Source organism: Eucalyptus grandis, chromosome 4 (assembly GCF_016545825.1).
Source record: "Eucalyptus grandis isolate ANBG69807.140 chromosome 4, ASM1654582v1, whole genome shotgun sequence".
Lineage (NCBI taxonomy): Eukaryota > Viridiplantae > Streptophyta > Magnoliopsida > Myrtales > Myrtaceae > Eucalyptus > Eucalyptus grandis.
The window spans coordinates 12,427,941-12,451,886 of NC_052615.1; the positions used below are offsets into that span (position 1 = coordinate 12,427,941).

Consider the following 23,946-nt stretch of genomic DNA (forward strand, 5'->3'; position numbering starts at 1 on the left):
TTTGAAAATTTCTGATTTGGTTCTTTGACATGGCGCAGCACCATTTTAATTTTCTTTTGGGATAACAGTGTAGATTTGACAATCCACATCTCTCAACTAACTTATGAAAAACAAAACCAGGATAATTAATTGAAAACCATGAGCAAATGAAGTCGCTCTAACTCTCCAAAAGTATCTGTTAAAAAAAAAAAAATAACTCTCCAAAAGTAGAAGGGACTCTTTCTCTCTCTCTCTCTCTCTCTCTCTGCCCCCTGGGAAATATACGGTCCACGAGAAAAACGAAAGGCCAGCGATTGCAGAGGCCGCGTCATCGATGACGACCCGGGCCCGGCCGTCATTATCCCTCCCGCACCCGTCCGTCCGTACACGAAAACCCGCCACACAAAACCGATCCGGGCAGGCAGCGGAGAGACGACCGATACGTGTCTGTCCCGAAGTGCCGTCTTCTCTCCGTCGACCACTCATGGTTCTTTGCCCCGTGGGATTCGTTGGATCTTGCGATGATCGGAAAGATGTGGCTCGTGCGGGACGAGACGAACGCCGCAGTGGTACCAGGTTCGCCGTGCGAAACCGTACCTGCAAGTCAAATCGCGCGACCACAGGATTGATCGGATGTAGTGACGTGTTCTGGAGACTTTGGCGTATTCAGCTTGGATCGTCTGAATTGATCGGGGCCTTTCGCTAGCGATGTGATCGTGCCGGCTACAAAAATATCATCCTCGTAAAAGGTCGTAAGGATAAGTATGGCTGTAGAAGAAAACGAGAACCATTGTTTCTCAATCGGTCCAATTTCCGATTTTGAGATGTACATTTTCAGATAGAATTGAAAATCAATAATCTATGACAAGTTTTCGAATGTTTTTTATTTGATATCTTTACACAATCCTATGGCAAGATTTCGCCACTTTCAATAATGAGTGTGCAATCTGAAATCATTTGTCAAAGCTTCTATTTTCGATGATATTTATGAGTGAGATTTTTATTTTGTTAACTTTTTATAATTATCATGTATCTAAATATGAAATGTAATCAATGGATTGTAGCGAATAATGGTCTTTAAAGGCAATGATTCACTGTAATCGTTCAATCAAAAGTATAGATGGAACCTTAACAAGATAAGTTCTAAATTCCTGGAAATGCAAGAAAGGTTCTAGATTTTAAAAATTAGAGAACTTGTTTTTATGGGTGGATTTTAGATTTCGGGTGGAATTTAGACGGAATTTTAAACTAATCACCCCTAAAATATTGTACAATGATGATTCGAGGAGATAGGAACTTGATAGGGTTGAAGAGCAATTGAGATTGTTGGACGGCCCCACGCTTGAAGTGTAAGATGAGCTTATGAGGCTTGCATGGGATGCGAATTATGCAGATATTAGATGCGATGGAGAGTAAAGTGCATTGAAATTGGGAAGTGTGGAAATTAAATTGCTTGGAAGGAAGAGTAATACGAAATCGAAAGTCAAGATCTCGATCTGGGAGAGAAGTGTGGGTCTTTTCGAATTCCTATTTATCGTATTTTGATGCTCAGAATTGTGAGTTTACTTGAATTGAGAGACCCAACTTGACAAGTGCATGTTAGTAAACGAGCCATAAACACATAAGTTTCAGTCGATTTCAAACCTCAAGCTATATATATTGTTGAAGCATCCTACATCTGTGTACATGGTTTATATACTTTTGATTTATATGTTGTCTCCATTTATCTATTAGCAGCTTAACCTTTTTGGGTTGGCCACTCTAACTTGGTATTAACCCAATTTTGCTTCGATTTATTTTGTGCATGCGGTCTCCCCTTTATCAAATTCCACTTGTGTTCTCTAATCCGTCCTACACGTGAAACGTGATGTTAAAGTATTCAACATTTGTCTAAGGAGGATTGTACTTTATACCCACATGATCTTCTTTCACCTATAAGTCGAAGCTTTTGAATTGGTCCGCCACAATCACACATATAATTTTCCATATATGCCCACCCGATCTAACTTGGTTGCCCATCACTATGCAAACCCGATAGTCGCGATATGCCAACCTAATCTACTACTAATTTTTTTTTTTATTATGCAAATGGCTTTAGTGGAAGTTATAACATTACTTAAAGGGTCCTTATAGTTGATCAATCGATGAAATTATTTGATAAGTCACTCTCTTGAACTTGAGATTATAAAAGGTTGCGTGGGCAAGACAATGTCTACATGAATTATTTGTTAAGTCGCTCTCCTGAATTTGTTCAAGTCCAACCATAAATATACTTCCGTGCGAATGAGAATAAAACATTTGTCAAGGAGATTTTCTCACGAGCTTTTTTGGGGGGCGGCGACGGCGAAGTAGACTTCCAACCATTCCAATTGTCTAGATTGCTGGAACATAAAAAATGAATTTATTGATCAATCCGTTTAAGTTGAGACGAGGATTTTGTGCGATATTTGTCAGTTGAAATGTTTTTTAATATAAAAATGAGAGATAAATATATTAAAAATTCTAAAACTTATCACAAAACAAAATGGCCCAATGGCTTGCGGTTTTTATCTTGAAAATTGTTATTCTTAGATTAGGAATGATATGTGTTATTTTTAACAAATGTTTGTTAAAAATTTCTCACATTATTTGACGACGGGTTTTACATACCATTCATATAAGTATGGGCTTGCTTGTCGACAAAGCTTATAAGTTTTAATTTTTTAGATTGGACATTCTTACATAATATTAGACCCACATTTAACCTTAGTTTATTTCTCTCGTACGGCATTTCGCTGATCAAATAACACTTGCCATTTCTAATCTGGAAAATATTGTACATTATTTGTCAACAAAGCCTTTTATCTGTACGTTTAAATTTTTCAATTGGACACTCTAACAATCACCGCACGCAAAGTGACATTCTTGCACAAGCAATTAAATCACCAAAGTGGTCATTTAACTTTTGTGAATGAATATCTTTCTCGACCATATGTTGCCATTTATTTTGTGAGCTTTTGAGTCAAGCTTATGCTGTTTTTCCGGTCAACGAATGCGCTCCACTGCCACAGCTTTCCTCGTCAATGATCTAAGCAAACATGGACATGGATTTTGATTTGTGATGAATGGAAAATCCTATACGGTGATGTCAATTGAAAACATTTTATATGTGAAGCATATTGAGATGCACAGGTGAGTTGTATTGATAAAGTATCACATCGATAAACTAGTGTGGCATGTAAATGTAAATATAGTATAGTTGGCTCATAACTCATTAACTTAAGTTTTTGAATGAAGATGGATCCAAATGGATATGTTGATGGGCCAAACTTGATCTCCCTCTCGGCATTCTCCATGGGAAAAGTACTAAAAAAGTTGAGGCCTATTATATTTGTTCCAATTTAGTTTTAAACCTTTCAATTAGATCGATTTAGTCCTAAACATTTTCAAATTGATACCAAGTTAGTCCATTTAGTCAATTTAGGCTGAAAATTACTAACGTTGACACCGGCTAGTCAATGTGGCATGGTTGATGCTGGACATTTTTAATACATTTTTTAAATTACTTTTTGATTTCTTTTCTTTTTTCTTTTTCCTTCGCCTTGTCTTTTCCATTTCTTTTTTTCTGGTGGCCATTGCTGGCCATCGACCATAGCCATGGCTAGTGAGGGTTGGCCTCACCTAGGCGAGGTTGCCCTCGTCAGCCACAGGCGACAATCAACCTAGCTGGGTCGAGGCTAGGTGAGGGCAAGTGCCAGCTGTCCAAGCGAGAACCCCTTGCTAAATCTGGTGAGGCCAACCCTCGCCTAAGTCGGAGTGGCCTTGTCACGCCTTGCCTAAGCAAGCATTAGCCTCCATAGGCCTTGCCTAGGCGAAGGCGAGGTCCGGCTAGCCTTGCTTGGGCAAAACGTGGCAAGGCCACCAAGGCATAGCAAGGCCGCCTTGGCCTGGGCGAGGGTTGATCTCACTAGATCTGATGAGAGGGCCTCACTTGGCCGATGCTTGCCTTTGGCCCATTGACTGTTGAGGTTGACCTTTGCCTGTGGCAAGCGATGGCCATTGGAAAAAGAAAAGGGGAAGGAAAAAAAATTCAAAAAATTATTTTAAAAATTATTAAAAAATTATTAGAAATGTCCACATCAATGTTGACCATGCCATGTTAGCCGGCCGGCATCCACATTAGTAATTTTCAACCTAAATTAGTTGGATGGACTAAATTGGTACAATGTGAATAGACTTTAGAACTAAGTTGGTCCAATTAAAAAAATTAGGATGAATTGGTATCAATACAATAGGTTTAGGACTTTTTGAGTACTTTTCCCCATTCTCCACTAATGAAAGTATTGGACTTCTACCCTGTGCTCTCAATAAATGATATCGGATTTTCAAGGTTCGATAAGGGAGAAGACCTAACAACGAGCTTGTACGAGCACATTAGGAGGAGGTTGTTAAAATGTTCGTGTATTGTTAACAGATGAATCTCTGGATTGATTGACAATCCTTCGCAATACGTAATTATCCAAAGGAACCCCAAACGAGAACAATCCAAGAAGTGAATTGTACTATTTTCAAGAAATTTTAAAGCAGCAAATTAGAACATACGAGAAAACTTTTAATGCAAAACAAAATATGCCTTGGATCGGCCCCGCCCCCCCGCCTTCTCTCTATAGAAGGACAATCTTAACAAGAATTAATTTAGTGTATTGTTAAAGTCCCACGTCATTGATTTACTTCGTTTAAGTGCTCTTTATATACACATAATTTCCGCACATTCGAATGTGATATTAAAGTCAGGTTCTTTCCCACTTTATTCCTGCATGTGCCCCATTCGTCAAATTCCATGTGTTATTTCTAATCACGGGTGTTTAAATTCCTTATAAGTCATGTTTTCTATAGACATTCTAGCAGAATTATTTCCTTCCCAAGTTAAATTATCAAAATATCGAAATGTTCGTCTTGCGCTAGGGTTTTCCAGTGGCTATTACAAGGGACGGACCAAAGCTGAAAACGAGGGCAACCCCCTTGAGGAATCAAAAACGTTGAAATTCTTGTCAACTTTGCTTCTGCCAAAGTACAATTTGTTCACGTCTGTTTTCGCATTGGTATTCTCCAGCGGCCGTTCGTTTCTTCATTGACGAAAGGACAAAGGACATCGTTTGCTCTTGGACAAGAAGACAATCTTGTGGAAGAAGATACTGTGGATTCCCAACCAGCTCGTGGTGCAAATTGTAGCTGAATTCTCAACCTAATGTTAGAAGAGAAACTCAACCTCGCGAAGATCTTTTCTCCATGGTAATTTGCAAAGAGACAAGAAGGAGAAGCACGAGGAATTCGTGCAATTTGTGCATATATCTTCCTGAAGTTAGTAGAGACTACTTAAATTTTCGGAAGATGCAAATGAATTTAAGCGCAACCATGTTAATAGCTACCTGCCTATTCAAAACAATAATTCAACTCCTTCTACATGGATAGTATAAATAATATGAACGCTTCAATGCGAATAATTCAGAGACTTGGGATCAGAAGTGAACAATGTTGTTGATCAATAAAATAGCAAGGGGTGTGGGAAAGTCTTATCTAGAAATTTGACAAAATGAAACGTTTTATTATAAATAGAAATAGTTCGTCGTGATAGAAGATCAATCAATGAAGATGCATCACTGGAATGAACGTTAAAGTTAAAAGCAATAAGGCTAGGGTGTCACTCCGCACTACTCAAATCTCAACCCATCGTCGACAATGGCTGACAAAAGAGCGATGACCATCTATAAAACCCATAGGCATCTCGGTCACTAATCGATCATCCAAAAGAGCAGGCTTAAGGATATCGAAAGTTATTGTTATAATATTTAAATAATAAACTACACATTCATCTAACAATTTAAATATTTAGAATAGTCAGTAGTGATTTTATGTAATCTTCCATAGTGGATGGAGCCTTAGAATATCTAAGATGCACCCACTTGCTTGAACAATACGTGGGAAATACACCCGAAACTTATCCAATCATGTTAAAAGGAGGTCGAGAAATCGATAGGCATTGCACTTAATTGAAAGTTCTCGATTTTCCGTTTTTTAACATGACACCATTTTTAATTTTGTATAACGGTGAGGATTTGATAATCCACATCTCTCAACTAGCTCAAGAAAAAAAAAATTGAAAACCATGAGCAGATAAAATGTCTCCGTCCCCCTGGGAAATATCCGGCCCACGGCAAGAACGAAAGGCCAGCGATCACAGAGCCCCGGCCGTCGTTATCCATCCGTACACGAAAACCCAGCCGCACAAGTCCGAGCCAGGCAGGCGAGGGGAGACGACCGCCACGTGTCGGTCCCGACGCGCCCTCTCCTCTCTCTCCCTCCCTGGTGCCTGCGCGTCTGACCGGGTACGGTCCGTTGCCACGTGGGGATCGTGGGATCTCGCCGTGATCGGAAAGATGCGGTCCGCGCGGGTCGAGACAAAACGACTCCCGACGAGACGACGTTCGCCGTGCGAAAACGTACGCGGGAGTCAAATCGGGCGACCCCAATTATTGATCCTATGCGTTGACGTGTTAGTTCAAGAGTTTGGCTCGTTCAGCTTTGACCATCTGACTTGATTGCGGCCTTTCGCAAGCAACGTGATCGTGCCCAATGGGAAAATATCATCCTTATAAGAGCATCATCATCATCATAAACATGAGCATGATTTTAGGATCGAGATGAAAATCATTGATTTACCGTCGATTCGATTTTAGATTCTAAAATATACATGATATGTTATTTAGAAACTCATTTTGGTGAATTTAAGTTTCACGTTCTAGATATAATTGAGAATCGGTAAGTTGAAACAAGTCTTTATGATTTTCTTGTTCCATATCTTCGTATGATTCTGCGGGATTCCATGATAATCAATGAAAAATATACATTCGGAAACTACTTATCTACGTCTTCATTTATGATGATATTTATGACTGAGATTTTTATTTTGTTAATTTTTCATAATCTTTGTATATTTAAATATAAAATATGGTCCGTAAATTGTAACGAAGTAATTATTAGATGTGATAATTCATTGCAACCATTCGATAGAATTTGAGTAAACTCTAGAAACAATCCTAGAATCTGTGACCAAGTAGATTTTAGATTCCAAATATTAGAAAATCTGCTCTTATTGATAGGTTCCAAGTTTTAGATAAAACTTAAATGAAAGTCGGAACTACTTACTTCGAATAATGAGTATGTAATCTAAAATCACTTATCTAAACTTCCATTTTCGATAATATTTATAATTAAGATTTTTACTTTATTAATTTTTCATAATTTTCGTGTGTCCAAATATGAAATGTGATTGATGGATTGTAGCGAATGGTGATAATTAAATACGATGATTTATTATAACCGTTTAATTAAAAGTATAGATGAAACTTGCGTAAACCTTAATACTAACCTTGGAACCTGTAACAAAATAAGTTTCGGATTCCTTGATATGCAAGAAATGTTTTAGGTTTTAAAAATTGGAGAACTTGTTTTGATAGGTGGGTTCTAGATTTCAGGTGGAATCTAGACGAAACTTAAAATCAATCACCTCTAAAATATTGTACAATGATGATCCGAGGTGATAGGAACCTAGCGATTGAGATTGTTGGACAGTCCCTCGCTTGAAGCGTAAGATGAGCATATCAGGCTAGTATGGAATGCAAATTCTGCAGATATTAGATGCGATGGAGAGTAAAGTGCATTGAAAGTGGGAAATGCGTGGAAATCAAATTGCTCAGAATGAAGAGTAATACGAAATTGAAAGTTAGATCTCGTGCCGGGAGCGAAGTGTGGGTCTTTTCGAAGTCCTATTTATCGTATTTTGATGCTCGGAATTGTGAGTTTACTTGAATTGAGAGACCCAACTTGACAAGTGCATGTTAGTAATTGAGCCATAAACACTTAAAGCTTAGTCGATTTCAAACCTCAAGCTATATATATTGTTGAAGCACCCTACATCTGTGTACATGGTTTTATATATTGTTTCCATCCACCTATTAGAGCTTAACCTTTTTGGGTCAGCCACTCTAACTTGGTATTAACCCAATTTTTGCTCCGATTTATTTTGTGCATGCGGTCTCTTGTTCGTCAAATTCTACTTGTGTCCCCTGTCCGACTTACACATGAAACACAGTGTTAAAGTATTCAACATTTGTCTAAAAAGGATTGTATGTTCTTATATCCACACGATCTCCTTTCACCTATTAGTTAAAGCTTTTGGACTGGTCTGTTGTAATCGCACATATATTTTTCCATATATGCCCACCTGATCTAGCTTGGCTGCCCATCACTACACAAACCCGATGTTCGGATATGCCAACCTAATCTACTACCAATTTTATTTTATTTTATTATGCAAATGGCTTTAGTGGAAGTTAGGACATTACTTAAAGGGTCCTTAAAGTTGATCAATCGATGAAATTATTTGATAAGTCACTCTCTTGAACTTGAGATCATAAAAGGTTGCGTGGGCAAGACAATGTCTACATGAACCATTTGATAAGTCGCTCTCCTGAATTTGTTCAAGTCCAACCGTAAATATCTTTTCGTGCGAATGAGAAGAAAACATTTGTCAAGGAGACTTTCTCACGAGCTTGGTGGGCGGCGGCGAAGTAGACCCCCAACCATTCGAATCGTCTAGATTCTTGGAAGATAAAAAATGTATTTAGTGATCGATCCATTTTCGTGACGAGGATTTTGTACGATCGAATTCCTAATTTTAATTATAGGATCTTTTTTAATTGATTCTTTTATAAAGGAAATCAATTAGTTATTCATGAAACTTTCATTTATTTAATGACTAGAATTAGACGAGGAGGGACTTGAACCCTCACAAAGTCGATGGATTTTCCTCTTACTATAAATTTCATTGTTGTCGCTTCAATGGGATCTTTTATCCTGGTTGGCGTCAATTGAAATGTTTTTTATATAAAAATGAGAGATAAATATACTGAAAATTCTAAAATTTGTCGCAAAACAAAATGGCCCAATGGCTTACTGTTTTTATCTTATAATTTCTTTTTCTTTGATTAGGAACGATATGTGTTATTTTTAACAACTGGTCATTAAAAATATCTCACATTATTTGCCGATGGGGTTTACATACCATTCATATACACATGGGCTCGCTTGTCAACAAAGCTTATAAGTTTTAATTTTTTTGGATTGCACATTCTTACGTGATATTGGACCCACATGTAGCCTTAGTTTATTTCTCTTGTATGACATTCCATTGATCAAATAACATGTGTCATTCCTATTCTGGAAAATATTGTACATTATTTGTCAACAAAGCCTTTTATATGTAAGTTTAAACTTTCCAAATGGACACTCTAACAATCGCGGCATGCAAAGTGAAGCAATTAAATCACCAAAGTGGTCATAACTTTTGTGAATGCCGACCAAAAAAAAGAAAAAAAAACTTTTGTGAATGAATATCTTTCTCCACCATATGAGCCATTTATTTTGTGAACTTTTGAGTCAAGCTTATGCTGTTTTTCTGGTCAACGAATGCGCTCCACTGCCGCAGCTTTCCTCGTCAATGATCTAAGCAAACATGGACGTGGATTGTGATTTGTGATGAATGGAAAGTCCTATATGGTGATGTCAATTGAAAACATTTTATGCATGGAGCATATTGAAATGCATGTATGAGTTGTATTGATAAGGTATTACATTGATAAATTAGTGTGGCGTGTAAAGGTAATTATATCGTAGTTAGCTCATGACTCATTAGCTTAATTTTTTTAGTGAAGATGGATCCAAATAGATATGTTGATGGGCTCAAACTTGATTTTCCTCTCGGCATTCTCCATGGGAAAAGTACTAAAAAAGCTCTAAGCCTATTATATTTATTCCAATTCAATTTCAAACTTTTCAATTAAATCAATTTAATCCTAAACATTTTCATATTGATACCAATTCAATCCATTCAGTCAATTTAGGCCGAAAATTACTAACATGAACATTGGTTAGTCGATGTGGCATGGTTGACGCTAACGTAGACATTTTTAATATATTTTTTAAATTGCTTTATGATTTCTTTTCTTTATTCTTTTTCCTTTACCTTGTCTTTTCCTTTTATTTTTTCTGGTGGCCATTGCTGGCCATCAACCATAGCCATGGCCGGTGAGGGTTGGCCTCACCTAGGCGAGGTTGCCCTCTTCGGCCACAGGTGACGATTGACCTCATTGGGCTAAGGCTGGGTGAGGGCAAGTGTCAGCCGTCTAAGTGAGAACCCCTTGCTAAATCCGGCAAGGCCAACCCTTGCCTAGGTTGGAGTGGCCTCGTCACGCCTTGCCTAAGCGAGGGTTAGCCTCCATAGGCCTTACCTAAGCGAGGGTGAGGTTCGACCAGCCGTTCCTAGGCACGTGGCAAGGCTGCCTTGGCTTGGGAAGGGTCAATCTTGCTAAATCTGATGAGGGGGTCTCACTTGGTCGGTGCTCGCCTTTGGCCTGCTGAGGCCGACCTTTGCCTGTGGCCAACGATGGTCACTGGAAAAAGAAAAAGGGGAAGTAAAAAAAAATAAAAGAAATTCAAAAAATTATTTAAAAATTTAAAAAAATTTAAAAATTATTTTAAAAATTTTAAAAATTTTAAAAATTATTAAAATGTCCACATCACCGTGATCATGCCACGTTAGTCGGCCAGCATCTGCATTAGCAATTTTCAACCTAAATTGGTTGGATGGACTGAATTGGTACAAATGTGGATAGATTTTATGACTATATTGATCAAATTAAAAGGTTTATGATTAAATTGGTACAAATACAATATGTTTAAGATTTTTTTGGTACTTTCCCCATTCTTCACTAATGAAAGCATCAGACTTCAACCACATGCTCTCAATAAATGATATAGGATTTTCTTGGTTCGATAAAGGAGAAGACCTAACAACGAGCTCGCACAAGCACATTAGCAGGAGATTGTTAAAATGTTCGTGTATCATTAGTTTAAACTTTTGAGTAAAAATGTGATGTCAACAAATGAATCTCTAGACTAATTGACGGTCCTTTGCAACACGTAATTATCCAAAGGAACCCTAGAGATGAACAATCCAAGAAGGGAATTATACTATTTTCAAGAAATTTTAAAGCAACAAATTAGAAGAATATATGAGAAAATTTTTAATGCAAAACAAAATATGCCATGGAAATCTGTCTTTGTTTTTCCCCCTTTCTCCAAAAGGACAATCTTTTGGACCTGAGCAAGTCCTTAAAAGCCTCATGGAGGAAACAGGCGGGAAAACCGGCCTAGGGTGAGAGACCCCGTGCTGTCCTCATATTCCCTCTCTGTCAGGAAGAAAAAGATAGACAGGGAATTATGGGGCCTCACGATGGTGAATGTAGACACCAAGTCAAGACTTCGATTCTGGTTACTACTGGGTAGGCAGATATAGTAGACTCCCGTGCCTAGAGTGAGTGAGAGTAGGTTAAATGCTCACAGCTGTGTTGACACGCCTTACGGCACTGTCCTCAACCACAGGTTGACCCAGTTCCCATAAGGACAATCTTAACAAGAAATAGTTTAGTGTGTCCCACATCATTTGATTTAGTTTGTTTAAGTGCTCTTTATATACATGTAATTTCTGAACATTATAATATGATATTAAAATCAGGTTCTCTCCCACTTTATTCTCACGTGAGCCCCATTCGTCAAATTCCATGTGTTATTTCTAATCACGGGTGTTTAAATTCCTTATAGGTCGTGTTTTCTATAGACATTCCAGCAGTATTATTTCATTCCCAAGTTAAATTATCAAAATATCGAAACGTTCGTCTTGCGCTAGGGTTTTCCGGTCTCTATTTCAAGGGACGGACCAAAGCTGAAAACGAGGGCAATCCTCTCGAGGAATCAAAAAGGTTGAAATTCCTGTCAACTTTGCTTCTGCCAAAATACAATTTGTTCACGTCTGTTTACGCATTGGTATTCTCCAGCAGCCGTTCGTTTCTTCATTGACGAAAGGACAAAGGACATCGTTTGCTCTTGGACAAGAAGACAATCTTGTGGAAGAAGATACTGTGGATTCCCAACCAGCTCGTGGTGCAAATTGTAGCTGAGTTCTCAACCAAATGTTAGAAGAGAAACTCAACCTCGCGAAGATCTTTTCTCCATGGTAATTTGCAAAGAGACAAGAAGGAGAAGCACGAGGAATTCGTGCAATTTGTGCATATATCTTCCTGAAGTTAGTAGAGACTACTTAAATGTTCGGAAGATGCAAATGAATTTAAGCGCAACCATGTTAATGGCTACCTACCTATTCAAAACGATAATTCAGCTCCTTCTGCATGGATATTATACATAATACGAACGCTTCGATGCGAATAATTCAAAGACTTGGGATCGAAAGTGGGTGATGTTGTTGAAAGATAAAATAGTGAGGGGTGTGGGAAAGTTTTATATCGAAATCAGACAAAATGAAATGTTTTATTATGAATAGAAGTAGTTCGGTTTGATCAAAGATCAATCAATGAAGATGCATCATTGGAATGAACATTAAAGTCAAAAGCAATGGGGTGAGGGTGTTGCTCCACGCTACTCAAATCTCGACCCATCGACGACAATGGCTGACAAAAGGGTGATGACCATCTATTAAACCCACAGAGGTGTCTTGGTCACCAATCAATCATCCAAAAGAGCGGGCTTAAGGATACCGAAATTTATTGTTAATAATATTTAAATAATAAATCACACTAATAGTTTTAGTATTTAGAACAATCAATGGTGATCTTACATAATCTCTCATAATGGGTGAGTGTTAAAAATATTTAAGATGCACATATCTACTTGAACAGCACGTGGAAAATACACCTGAAATTTATCCTATCATGATAAAAGGAGATCGAGAAACCGATATGCATCGCACTTAATTGAAAGTTCTCGATTTTTGATATTTTAACAAGACACGTCATTTTTTTTTTCCTTGGATAACGGTGTAAGTTTGATAACCCTCATCTCTCAACTAACTCAAGAAGAAACAAAAATAAAATAATTGAAAACCATGAGCAGATAAATGGCTCCGCCCCCCGGGAAAAAATATCCGGCCCACGAGAAGAACGAAAGGCCAGCGATCGCAGAGCCCCCGGCCGTCGTTATCCCACCCGCACCCGTCCCTCCGTACACGAAACCCTCGCCTCGCCACACAAATCCGATCCAGGGCAGGCGTCGGGGGACACGACCGACACGTGTCGGTCCCGAAGTGCCCTCTCCTCTCTCTATCTAGCTGCGCTTTTCAACCGCGTACGGTCCGTTGCCACGTGGGGACCGAGGGATCTCGCCGTGATCGGAAAGATGCGGTCCCGCGCGGGTCGAGACAAAACGAGTCCCGACGAGACGACGGGAGATTTTTTTTTGCCGGCGAGCCGCAGGTAGTACCGCGTTCGCCGTGCGAAACCGTACGCGGGGGAGTCAAATCGCGCGACCCCCAATGATTGATCGGTTGTGTTTACGTGTTAGTTTAAGAGTTTGGCACGTTCAACTTGGATCATCTGACTTGATTGCGGCCTTTCGCTAGCGACGTGATCGTGCCGACTGGAAAAATATCATCCTCATAACAGCAGCAGCATCATCATCATAAAGATGAGCATGATTTTAGAATAAAGATGAAAATCATTGATTTACCGTCGAATCGATTTAAGATTCTAAAATAGATATGATATTTCATTTTGAAACCCATTTTAGTGATTTGAGATAAGTCTTTATGATTTTCTTATTTATATTTTTGCACGATTCTGTGGGATTCCATGATATTTAATGAAGAGTGTATATTCTAAAATTATTTATCTAAGTCTTCATTTATGATGATATTTATGGCTGTGATTTTTATTTTGTTAATTTTTCATAATCTTTGATGTTTAAATATGAAATGTGGTCACTAAATTGTAACGAAGAGTAATTATTAGAGGCAATAATTCATTGTAACCGTTCAATTAAGAGTATAGATAGAACTTGAGTAAATTCTAAAATCTGATCCTAGAATTTGTGATAAAGTAGGTTTTAAGTTTAAAAAATTAAAGAACCTATTCTAACGAGGAAGTTCCAAATTTTAAATGGAACCCGAATGGAAATTAGAATTGCTTACTCCTAAAATATCATACGATGATGATTCATTTTGATTTGAGGTGATAGGAACCTAGCAAAGTTGGAGAGTCCTCGGTGAAAGCATAAGATGAGTAGATGAAGCTCGTATGGAATGCGAATTCTATGGATATTAGATGCAATGAAAGTATAGTGCACCGAAATTCGAAAATACGTGCATATTGATATGCATAGAAGGAAGAGTAATATGAACTCGAAAGTTAGATCTCAATCTGGGAGCGATGCATGTGTCTTTGAAGTTTTATTTATTGTATATGGATGCTCAGACTTTCAAGCTTGAATTGAGAGACCCAACTCGACGAGCACATATTAGTAATCAAGCCATAAACTCTTAAAAGCTCAGTCGATTTAGACTTCAAGCTATATTTATTATTAAAGCATCCTACGTTTGCATACATGATTTATATACTTTTGATTTACATGTCTTCTCCATCAACCTATTAGCAACTTAAGCTTTTGGGTCAACTATTCTAACATGATATAAACTCATGGCTTCTACTACGGTTTATTTCATGCATGTGGCCTCCCGTCAAATTCCACTCATGATCCCTAATCCGGCTTGCACCTAAAACGCAGTGTCAAAATATCCAACATTTGTCTAGAAGGAGGGTTTCTATGTTATTTATATCTGCATGATCTCCCTCTATCTATTGTATAGATATTTTCATATATGTCCACCTAATCCAACCTAACTGTCTGACTACTCAAATTAGATTATCAAGACAAGCGAACCTAATCTAGTACCACTCATGTAAATGGCTCTAGTGGAAGTTAGGACATTACTTAAAGTGTCCTTAAAGTTGATCGGTCGATGAAATTATTTGACAAGTCACTCTCTTCTTGACCTTGCGATCAGAAAAGGTTGCGTGCTCAAGACAATGTCTACATTATTTGATAGGTCGCTCTCTTTGGACTTATTCAAGTCCTGCCATAAATATCTTTTCGTGCGAATGACATGACAACATTTGTCAAGGAGACTATCTCGAGAGATTTAGGGGGCCGAAGTAGACCACCGACCATTCGAATTGTCTAGATTCTTGGAACATAAAAAATGTATATAGTGATTGAACCGTTTTGGTTGTGATAAGGATTTTGTACGATCTTGTCGGTTGAAGTGTTCTTTATATAAAAATTGAAGATAAGTGCACTAAAAATCTTAAATTTTGTAACAAAACAACTGCCCAATGGCTTGCTGCTTTTATCTTAAACTTTTTTCTTATGATATCATTCTTTCCTTTATCTATTTTTTAAAACTTTTTACTATATATATGGCGAAGTAATAAAAAAATCTTTTTTTTTATAGCAAAAATAAAGTCATGTTGGCATTTTTCGTTAGCCAAATTGTAAGTATCAATGAAAGATGGACTTGATTGCTCCAATTTGACAAATTTTATGATCTAATTGCACTTTTTTCGTAATAAGTTTGAAGACTCCTAGCGCACATATCCTATAAAAATCAAAGTTAAATTTCTATAAATATAAAATTCTATCCAACCTATAGTGTATGTTATTAAGTATTTTAGATATTTTACAACTAAAAGTTCATTGAAAGAGTAACTCTCGAACTACAAAGTGTGCAACACCAAGCAAAATGTTAGAGTGATCGATTTCAGATTGGATAGGCCCTCTCAAGGCCGGTTTCCAATTTTTAGGACTGGAAATCAACCCCGGTTGATCCAAGACTCAGCCTAGAACCGCACTAGTCAATTCCAGGGTCAACTAGGGAACCGGCCTATCCCCCAAAAGCACATCAACTACTGGCAAAGAAACAGACCTGGAGCAGCTCATTCAAATGTTTCACCCACGATGTCAAAATGACACGAAACTCAAAAAATGCTGGGGAAGCAGCATCGCTGAAGTGCACATATCGCATGAGTATGGTACAAACGGAGGAACGTCAAAGGGGTAGAAGCAATGGGTAAAGAGATCGGTGAACGAAAAACTAAAGAGAAAAAGAGGGCAGGACTCGAGAAGAATGATATGGTGGTGATGGGACCGGAGGACGATGCCGATACTACTTATCTCATCACCTAAACTCTATCCCATCAATACTCAGTCATCGAGTCGTAAAATTGCTGGCAAAGAGAGAGACGTCAAGATTAGAGGTGAATTGATTCAAACGGGTTCGACTCCCAATCTTTGAAATCGAGAACTAGACTAGTCCCCATGTGAATTGGCCAGATAAGGCAAATTCAGTTCATTTCTCGTGATGAATCGATCAAGTCGCTCAGTCCTAAAGCATGGAATCATTATTTCTTGGATCATTTGCGAAGGGAATATCACATGTCAATTTGAAAAACCTTTCATATATTTATCACACGGCAGACACTCTCTCCCTCTCTTCCTCCTTCCATATATGAAGTAGAGGATCTTCTCTTGAGACTGAGTACAAAGAAAGAGACATATGGAACAACGCGAATCAAAGGCGACCTATTTCTTCATACCTATATATATTTTCTAGTAGACCTTTAGAAGAAAAAAGAAAATCGAACCGAACCAAACTAGACCGTAGACTCAATAACTTCCATTTCAAATCATAATGTATGAATTCGACCTAGAAAACCATAGAACCGCCCTTGAACATCTGAATCAATTTCATCGCCCCGCCGCCACCAGACCCTTTGCCTCGGCGGCCCACGTTCATCCAAATTTGATCCAAACGACTCTTGATAGCCCACCGCTTTGTTCATGGTTTAGAAGATTTCGAGAGTGCCCGTTAATCTTTGCTCTCTCTTCCTTGGGCCTGGATTTGGGCCACATACTCAGGCCCAACGGGTAGTCAAACGGAGTGGTCCGACATGTTTGCGGGATTCTGTGTCGGACTGGGGTTGTGCACTTTTTTTTTTTTTTTTGAATTTTTAATTCCAAAAAAGGAATAAAAAAAATCAATAAATGGGGTAGAAGAGGATATGGAGATGACTGGGATAAGACGAGATAACCGACATGGCTGACTCGGATCGGCGTCAAGCGTCACATCCGCTTCTTGTGGATAAGGCTACTTTTGACCAGCTCCTCGTACTTCCAAAACTTACAAATTTATTACCAAAAAAAAAAAAAAATTGTTGCTATTGCTTTTATGTATAAATAACATTTTTCTCTGCCAGATCAACATTCGAGATAACGCCCTGTTTTTGTTTTTAATATTTCTTCTATTTTTTTTTCTCTTTTTAACAATAAAACAAAAAGAAAAGAAAAAAAAATTATGGAGCTAGAAAAAATTTTCCCTATGATTTTAAGAGATTGGTTGTATCAATTCATTTTTTACCCGAATCTAATTTTTTGTCGGTTTTTCGATTATTTTATTGAGTCGGAGATGTAAGCTTAATCCATACTTATAAGCAAACTCGTTAAAAATCCTCAAATGTTTTTAATGAATAAATTATCTAATCAATATTATATTTATTTGAGCAATTCGTGCAATTCAATCGCTTTGATTATACGAAAGCAAACCGACACAGTTACTTAGAAAACAAACGACCGAACACGGTCCTCACTCCTCCTCAACCTCAGGCAAGGCCTCATCACCGTCTACACAAACAAACAAAAGAAAATTAGTTTACACGTGTTCTGTTGTCATTGGGCCGCCATTCCGGATAACGTTTCCACGTTGGTCCCCCTCCCCCCACCATGTATAAATACGCACCGAAGACGGGCAGATCTCCACCATCATCATCAATTCATCCGATCTTCTCCAAACCCACTGTTTCATCGATTTCCAGGGTCGATTCCAAGCTCTGTTCAAGTTCGAGTCCTTGTTCTTTCTGTGGGAGTTTGATTGTGGTATTGCGAAAAAGGGAAGGAAAATGCTGGGGATATTCAAGAAGGGCCTGGCTCACCCGCCGCAGGAGCTCAACAGCCCGCACCCGATGCAGGCGGCGGCGGCGGCGGCAACGAGGGAGCCCAAGTTCCCGAGGGAGATATTGGAGGATTTCCTGGCTACCCATCAGTCCGGCAGCGGCAGCAGCAATGCCTTCTCGGTCAGCTTCGAAGACGGCGCCCTGCTCGCTTACGCTCGCCCCGAGAAGTCCTACTCGGTCCATCAAAGGTTAATCTCTCTCTCTCTCTCGCGCGCTTGAGCAGTAAGTTTAGAACGATCTTATTGGGGAGAGCAAGAATATAAATGTGACGCCTTCATAATGTGATGGATGGCAATTTCCGTTGAAATTGCATATAAGCAAAGCTAGAATTGCAGATGAATTCAAAGTATAGTCGACGTTTTTCGTGTCGTGCTCATCAGGAGTTATCTACTGTCTTAGCAATGCAAACCAGTCTTTCTGAATCAAAGTTATTTTTTTTTTTTTTTTGGGAGATCGGAGCTTTTCGCCGAGCGAATTATGAAATGGGAAGTTGTTGAATTTTGAAATGAATGAGTTTTTGTGTTCCCCCTTGTCTTTCTGGGCAGATTGTTCTGCGGCATGGACGACATCTACTGCATCTTCCGGGGCAGCCTGAACAACCTGTGCAGCCTCATCAAGCAGTACGGCCTGAACAAGGGCGCGAACGAGGCCATGCTCGTGGTCGAGGCCTACCGGACCCTCCGCGACCGGGGCCCATACCCGGCCGACCAGGTCCTCAAGGACCTGGACGGCGACTACAGCTTCGTGCTCTACGATGGCAAGGCCAGGACCGTATTCGCTGCATCCGTAAGCTCCTCAACAACATTCAATTCTGTTCATTTTAGCAAAAAAAAACAAAGGAAAAAAAAGAAATTCTTTAAATCTGAAATTTTTTCCAATTCTTGATGATGAAAATATAGGGAGCGGAAGAAGGGGTGAGGCTGTTCTGGGGGATTGCAGCAGACGGCTCTCTAGTGATCTCGGACAACTTGGAGGCCGTGAAAGGGAGCTGTGCCAAGTCGTTTGCTCCATTCCCAGCAGGTTCGTATGCTGTAAATATTTTTCAATAATTAGAAAAATCAAGAGATTAACAGTTCAAATTATTGAAAATGTTTTGAAAAAAATGAGAGAACATGCTTAATAGTTAAATTACTGAAATTGGGTTCCTTTCATTTTTAACGTTAGAGAATATGCTTAATAATTAAAATTACTGAAAATATCTTTTACGGTTTGTGAACTGTAAATATCTTTCAATAATAAGGAAAATCACGATATTAATGATTCAAATTGTTGAAAATGTTTTGAAAAAATGGAGAGAATATGCGTGATAATTAAATTACTGAAAATGGGTTTATTTTGTAACTTTTTATTTTTATTTTTGGGGTGCAGGATGTATGTTTCATAGCGAGCATGGATTGATGAGCTTCGAACATCCAAGGAACAAGGTGAAGGCGATGCCAAGAATCGACAGCGAGGGAGTCATGTGCGGGGCCAATTTCAAGGTCGATGTCCAGTCCAAGGTTCACGCTATGCCACGCGTTGGGAGTGAAGCCGACTGGGCAGTTTGGGGCCAAAATGCATTATAATAATCCCTTAGGAAGAAACCCATTTTAAGCAAAGATCGAAAGTTCGATTCTGCCTTTGTAATTTTCTTTTTTCAATTTCCTGCTTGGATTTTTCGTTGTCATTTCTTCTTCTTCTTCTTCTACTCTCGAGCTGACTTTGGTGGGTTTCCCATTGGGAAAGTTGCACGTCTTTGCTGCTTATGTACATGTTTGACCCTTTAGAACATTAATAAAAATGATCTGAATTTGGTAGCGAAAATTAGCTTATAGAACATGAACTTAATTCGTTTGTATCTGAAATTTCGGTTTTCATCATATATCATCTTCATTGGAAGGTGTAATTGGGATTCCCTGGTTTTCATCTTTTTATATTTGTCGTGTTTGATTTGTTTTGTGCATTTATTTCATCGCTTCAAATTGTCTAATTGACTACATACTGCCTGATTCTTGATGAACAGCTTTTGGGTTACCGAGCAATTTGACTCAACTTGCATGTGGCAATCACCCAAATTTTGTTGGCTCATTTTCTCGAGAGATCAATGGGGATGGTGATAAGAGACGGAAGATGGACTATGTTCTTTGACATGGTCTACTCAGCATTGCTGCTTACATTTTAATTTTTCTTTCATTTCTACACATCAACTTTACAGAGTATCAATTTTACCAAAAAAAAAAAAAAACTTTCAGAGCATCAAGTGGATAAAGTGAGAAAAATGAATAAATCATTCCGAAAGCAAGAATGATCTTATCATGTAATTTATTCTTGACATGTAGAGCACTCTGCTTTTAGCAATATCAAAAGATTGCCTGTGCCATACACAAGGCAATATTCTTTATATGATCTATTTTCATCAAAGGAAAATGTAAATAAAAAGCAAAACAGAAGTTTATTGATACATTAAGAGAATTTGAATAGCTCTTATATTATTAGTCAATTAATGAAAAGCTTAGGAGTTAATATTGTAAGAAACTTATTTCCAGAGACTTTCATGTCCTTCTAACTTTTTTAATGGCCATGGTCAATTTGCCAAAAAAAAAAAAAAAAAAATATCATAATTATTCATAATATGCAGTGCCACATTTTTTAACCTTTTCAAAGTGATTTATATACTCGACAGACAATGTCTAAAGAAGTCAGTGGTATGATGTCCAACAATAATGTGAAACGTTAGCAATGAAGCATAACTTAAAGTTTGCTCACCTATCAAGTACTCTTCTCCGTGATTTTAAGGCAAATGTTGATTTCTATTTTCTGTTTAGTCGGACTAATGTATGCTGATGAATCCAAACTGTATCTTGACTATGAAATGATATAAAGAAAAGCACTTACATCAAATGCGTTACAAATGAAGTTCTTATTACACATATTAATCCCATATCTTATGGAAAATAAGGTCATCAAACATTAAGTTAAAGAAAAGGCTCCAGTTAACAACATTGGCCAACAAAAGTAATGTGATGGTATATTTGGATTGATATATTGAAGAAAGAAATTACTTTAAAACAGTAGCGTTGATTTGTTTGAAAAATGAAAAAGAAAAAAAGAAGAAGAAAAAACAGCAACTACGTCCCTATGCTTCAATTTCACCTAATCTGACTTGGCTACTCTCACTATTATGAGGTCAACACTTGGTCGACCAACCATGTTTAGTGTACTAAGATTGTCTTCAAACCGAAGATATGCCAATTTTGTAAAGCTAATTATGGATTTAGCAATCAGAAATAGTCCATTTAAACTCTCCAACATAAGACAAAGCCCAAAAAATATCAGGGAACCTAGTCGTATGATATGGGCACAACAACTTTCTGCATAGCCATTGCAAACAAAAAATCAAGAGGACATACCTCCCAATCTGGCAACAGATCATAACTTTTGGCCTCTGTTATGTCAAACACAGTAATGCCTGTAATTCTCTGAACTCCAAATTTAGTAGCAATTAAATTATGCACAAAATGAAGGTGACTGGAGAAATTATTTTTGGAAGAGAAACAAGTAGATAAGATATGAAAGGTACAAGCCAGACTTGAGTATTTAGCCAAATGAAATGAAAAAGGTACAGGCAGTAGATATGTTGCATATAAATTGATGACATAGTCGGTGTTCACTATTAATGAGGATTCATTAAGCACTGTACTATTCATCCACATAATTATATCAAGGCCCGTTTGGTAACGTTTCTGTTCAAAAATTGTTTAAGGGAACAGAAATAGAAAAAACTATTTATACTCCGATGAACAATTTTTGAACAGAAGAATGCGTTTGGTAAACTTGTTCGGGAATAAAAATGAATAGAAACACGTTTGGTAAATTTGTATTCTTTTTTGTTTATTTTAATTTTTAAATATTTTTATTCTATTTTTATTTCTTTCTTTTTCTTTTTTTCTTCTTTTGGCTGGTCGTGGCCTCGCCTTGGTCGACAGGGCGAGCTTGGGCTCGCCAGCCTTGCCTCGCCTTGGCAGGCGAGCTTGGGCTCGCCGAATCAGGCGAGCCCAAGCTCGCCCTACCACCGGCGAGGCTCGGCCTAGCCGAGTCACCGCCAGGCCGGCAAGCCTCAGCAGGGGCCGGCGACGCTCCGGCGAGGTCGCCGGCCCTCAACGGTCGGTCATCGGCCATGGCCGAGGCCGGCGACAGCCAAAGAAAAAGAAAAAGAAAAGAAGAAAAAAAAAGAAGAAAAAAAGAGAGGAGAGAGAAAATTTGTTTTTAAAAACATTCCGAAACAAGAAACATGTTTTTCTTATTTCTTGTTTTTCCAAATGTGTTTCGGAAACAAAAAAAGATTTGGAAACAAAAAAATAGATTTGGAACAAAAAAACATAAATTTTGTTCATAAACAGAAAAAAAAGAACGTTAACAAACATGGCCTATATCATCAAGAGCTGGAACCCCCTCCCAAAAAAGGAAAAAAGAAAAAGATACAAACATCCACAAAAAGAAAAAAAAAAAAAAAGCTAATGATTGAACCGTTTTTGTTGTGATAAAGGATTTTGTGCGATCTTATTGGTTGAAATGTTCTTTATATAAAAATCAAAGATAAGTGCACTAAAAATCTTAAAATTTGTAGGAAAACAACTGCCCAATGGCTTGCCTGCTTTTATCTTAAAAAATTTTCTTGCAATATCCTTCTTTCTTTTATCTATTTTTTAAAAACGTTTTACTATATATATGGAGAAAATAATAATAAAATTTCCTTTTTTTAGCAAAAAAAAAAAAAAAGTCATGCTGGTATTTTTCGTTAGCCAAATTGTAAAGTTAATGAAAGAGGGACTTGATTACTTCAATTTGATAAATTTTATGATCTAATTGCACTTTCTTTCGTAACGAGTTTGAAGACTCCTAGCGCACATATCCTATAAGTATACAAGTTAAATTTCTATAAATATAAAATTCTATCCCACCTATAGTGTATGTTGTGAAGTATATTAGATATTTTACAACTAAAAGCTCATTGAAAGAGTAGCTCTCAAACTATAAAGCTTGCAACACCAGCAAAACGTAGAAGTGATCGATTTCAGATTGGATAGGCTCTCTCAAGGCCGGTTTCCAATTTTTAGGACCGGAAATCAACCCCAATTGATCTTTTCCCCAGTTGATCCAAGACTCGACCTAGGATCGCACCAGTCAATTCCATAGGAAACCAGCCTATCCCCCAAATGCACATCAACTACTGGCAAAGAAACAGACGTGGAGCAACTCATTCAAATGTTTCACCCACGATGTCAAAATGACAAGAAACTCAAAAAATGCTGGGGAAGCAGCATTGCTTAAACGCACATTTCGCATGACTATGGTACATACGAAGGAACGTCAAAGGGGCAGAAGCAATGAGTCAAGAGATCAGCGAACGAAAAACTGAAGAAAAAAGAAGAAGGCCGGACTCGAGAAGAATGGTATGGTGTTGGGACCAGAGGACGGTGCTGATGCTACTCCTCCAATCACTTGAACTCTATGCCATCAATGCTTGTTCATCAAGTCGTACAACTGCTAGCAGAGAGAGAGAGAGAGAGAGAGAGAGAGAGATGTTAAGATTAGAGGTGAACTGATTCAAACTGGTTCAGCTCCCAATCTTAGAAACTGAGAACTAGACCAGTCCCTATGTGAACTGGCCGGATAAGGCAGGTTCAGGTCATTTCTCGTGTTGAATTGACCAAGTCGCTCAGTCCTAAAATGTGGAATCTTTATTCCGTGGGCCAATTGTGAAGGGAATATTACGTGTCAATTTGAAAAACCTTCCACATATTTATCACACGACGCACTCCTCTCTCCCTCCTTCCATGTATGAAGTAGAGAATCTTCTCTTGAGACTGAGTACAAAGAAAGAGACATATGGAATAAAAAACATGCGGTTCATCGCGAATCGACATTTTTTTTCATGCCTATATATATTTTCTAGTAGACCCTTAGAAGAAAAAAGAAAATAAAACCAAACCAAACCAGACCGCAAACTGAATAACTTTCATTTCAAATCATAATT

General features: G+C 38.1%; 1 protein-coding gene across 1 annotated transcript; it reads left to right on the top strand.

The window, feature by feature from the left end:
- Window positions 1-17,724: 17,724 nt before the first annotated feature.
- LOC104441029 (stem-specific protein TSJT1) lies at window positions 17,725-19,733 on the top strand. The gene is made up of 4 exons (XM_010054029.3): window positions 17,725-18,118; window positions 18,476-18,716; window positions 18,830-18,950; window positions 19,299-19,733. The coding sequence occupies exons 1-4, from the start codon at window positions 17,877-17,879 to the stop codon at window positions 19,493-19,495; spliced, it is 801 nt and encodes a 266-aa protein (XP_010052331.2). The 5' UTR covers window positions 17,725-17,876; the 3' UTR covers window positions 19,496-19,733.
- The last annotated feature ends 4,213 nt before the right edge of the window (window positions 19,734-23,946 follow it).

What these genes read in the sequence shown, in the direction of transcription:
- LOC104441029 (XM_010054029.3), top strand. Translation starts at nt 17,877, where the DNA reads ATGCTGGGGATATTCAAGAAGGGCCTGGCTCACCCGCCGCAGGAGCTC. An exon ending in GGACCGTATTCGCTGCATCC is followed by an intron (nt 18,717 to 18,829) that starts GTAAGCTCCTCA and finishes ATGAAAATATAG; the next exon opens with GGAGCGGAAGAAGGGGTGAG. An exon ending in GTTTGCTCCATTCCCAGCAG is followed by an intron (nt 18,951 to 19,298) that starts GTTCGTATGCTG and finishes TTTGGGGTGCAG; the next exon opens with GATGTATGTTTCATAGCGAG.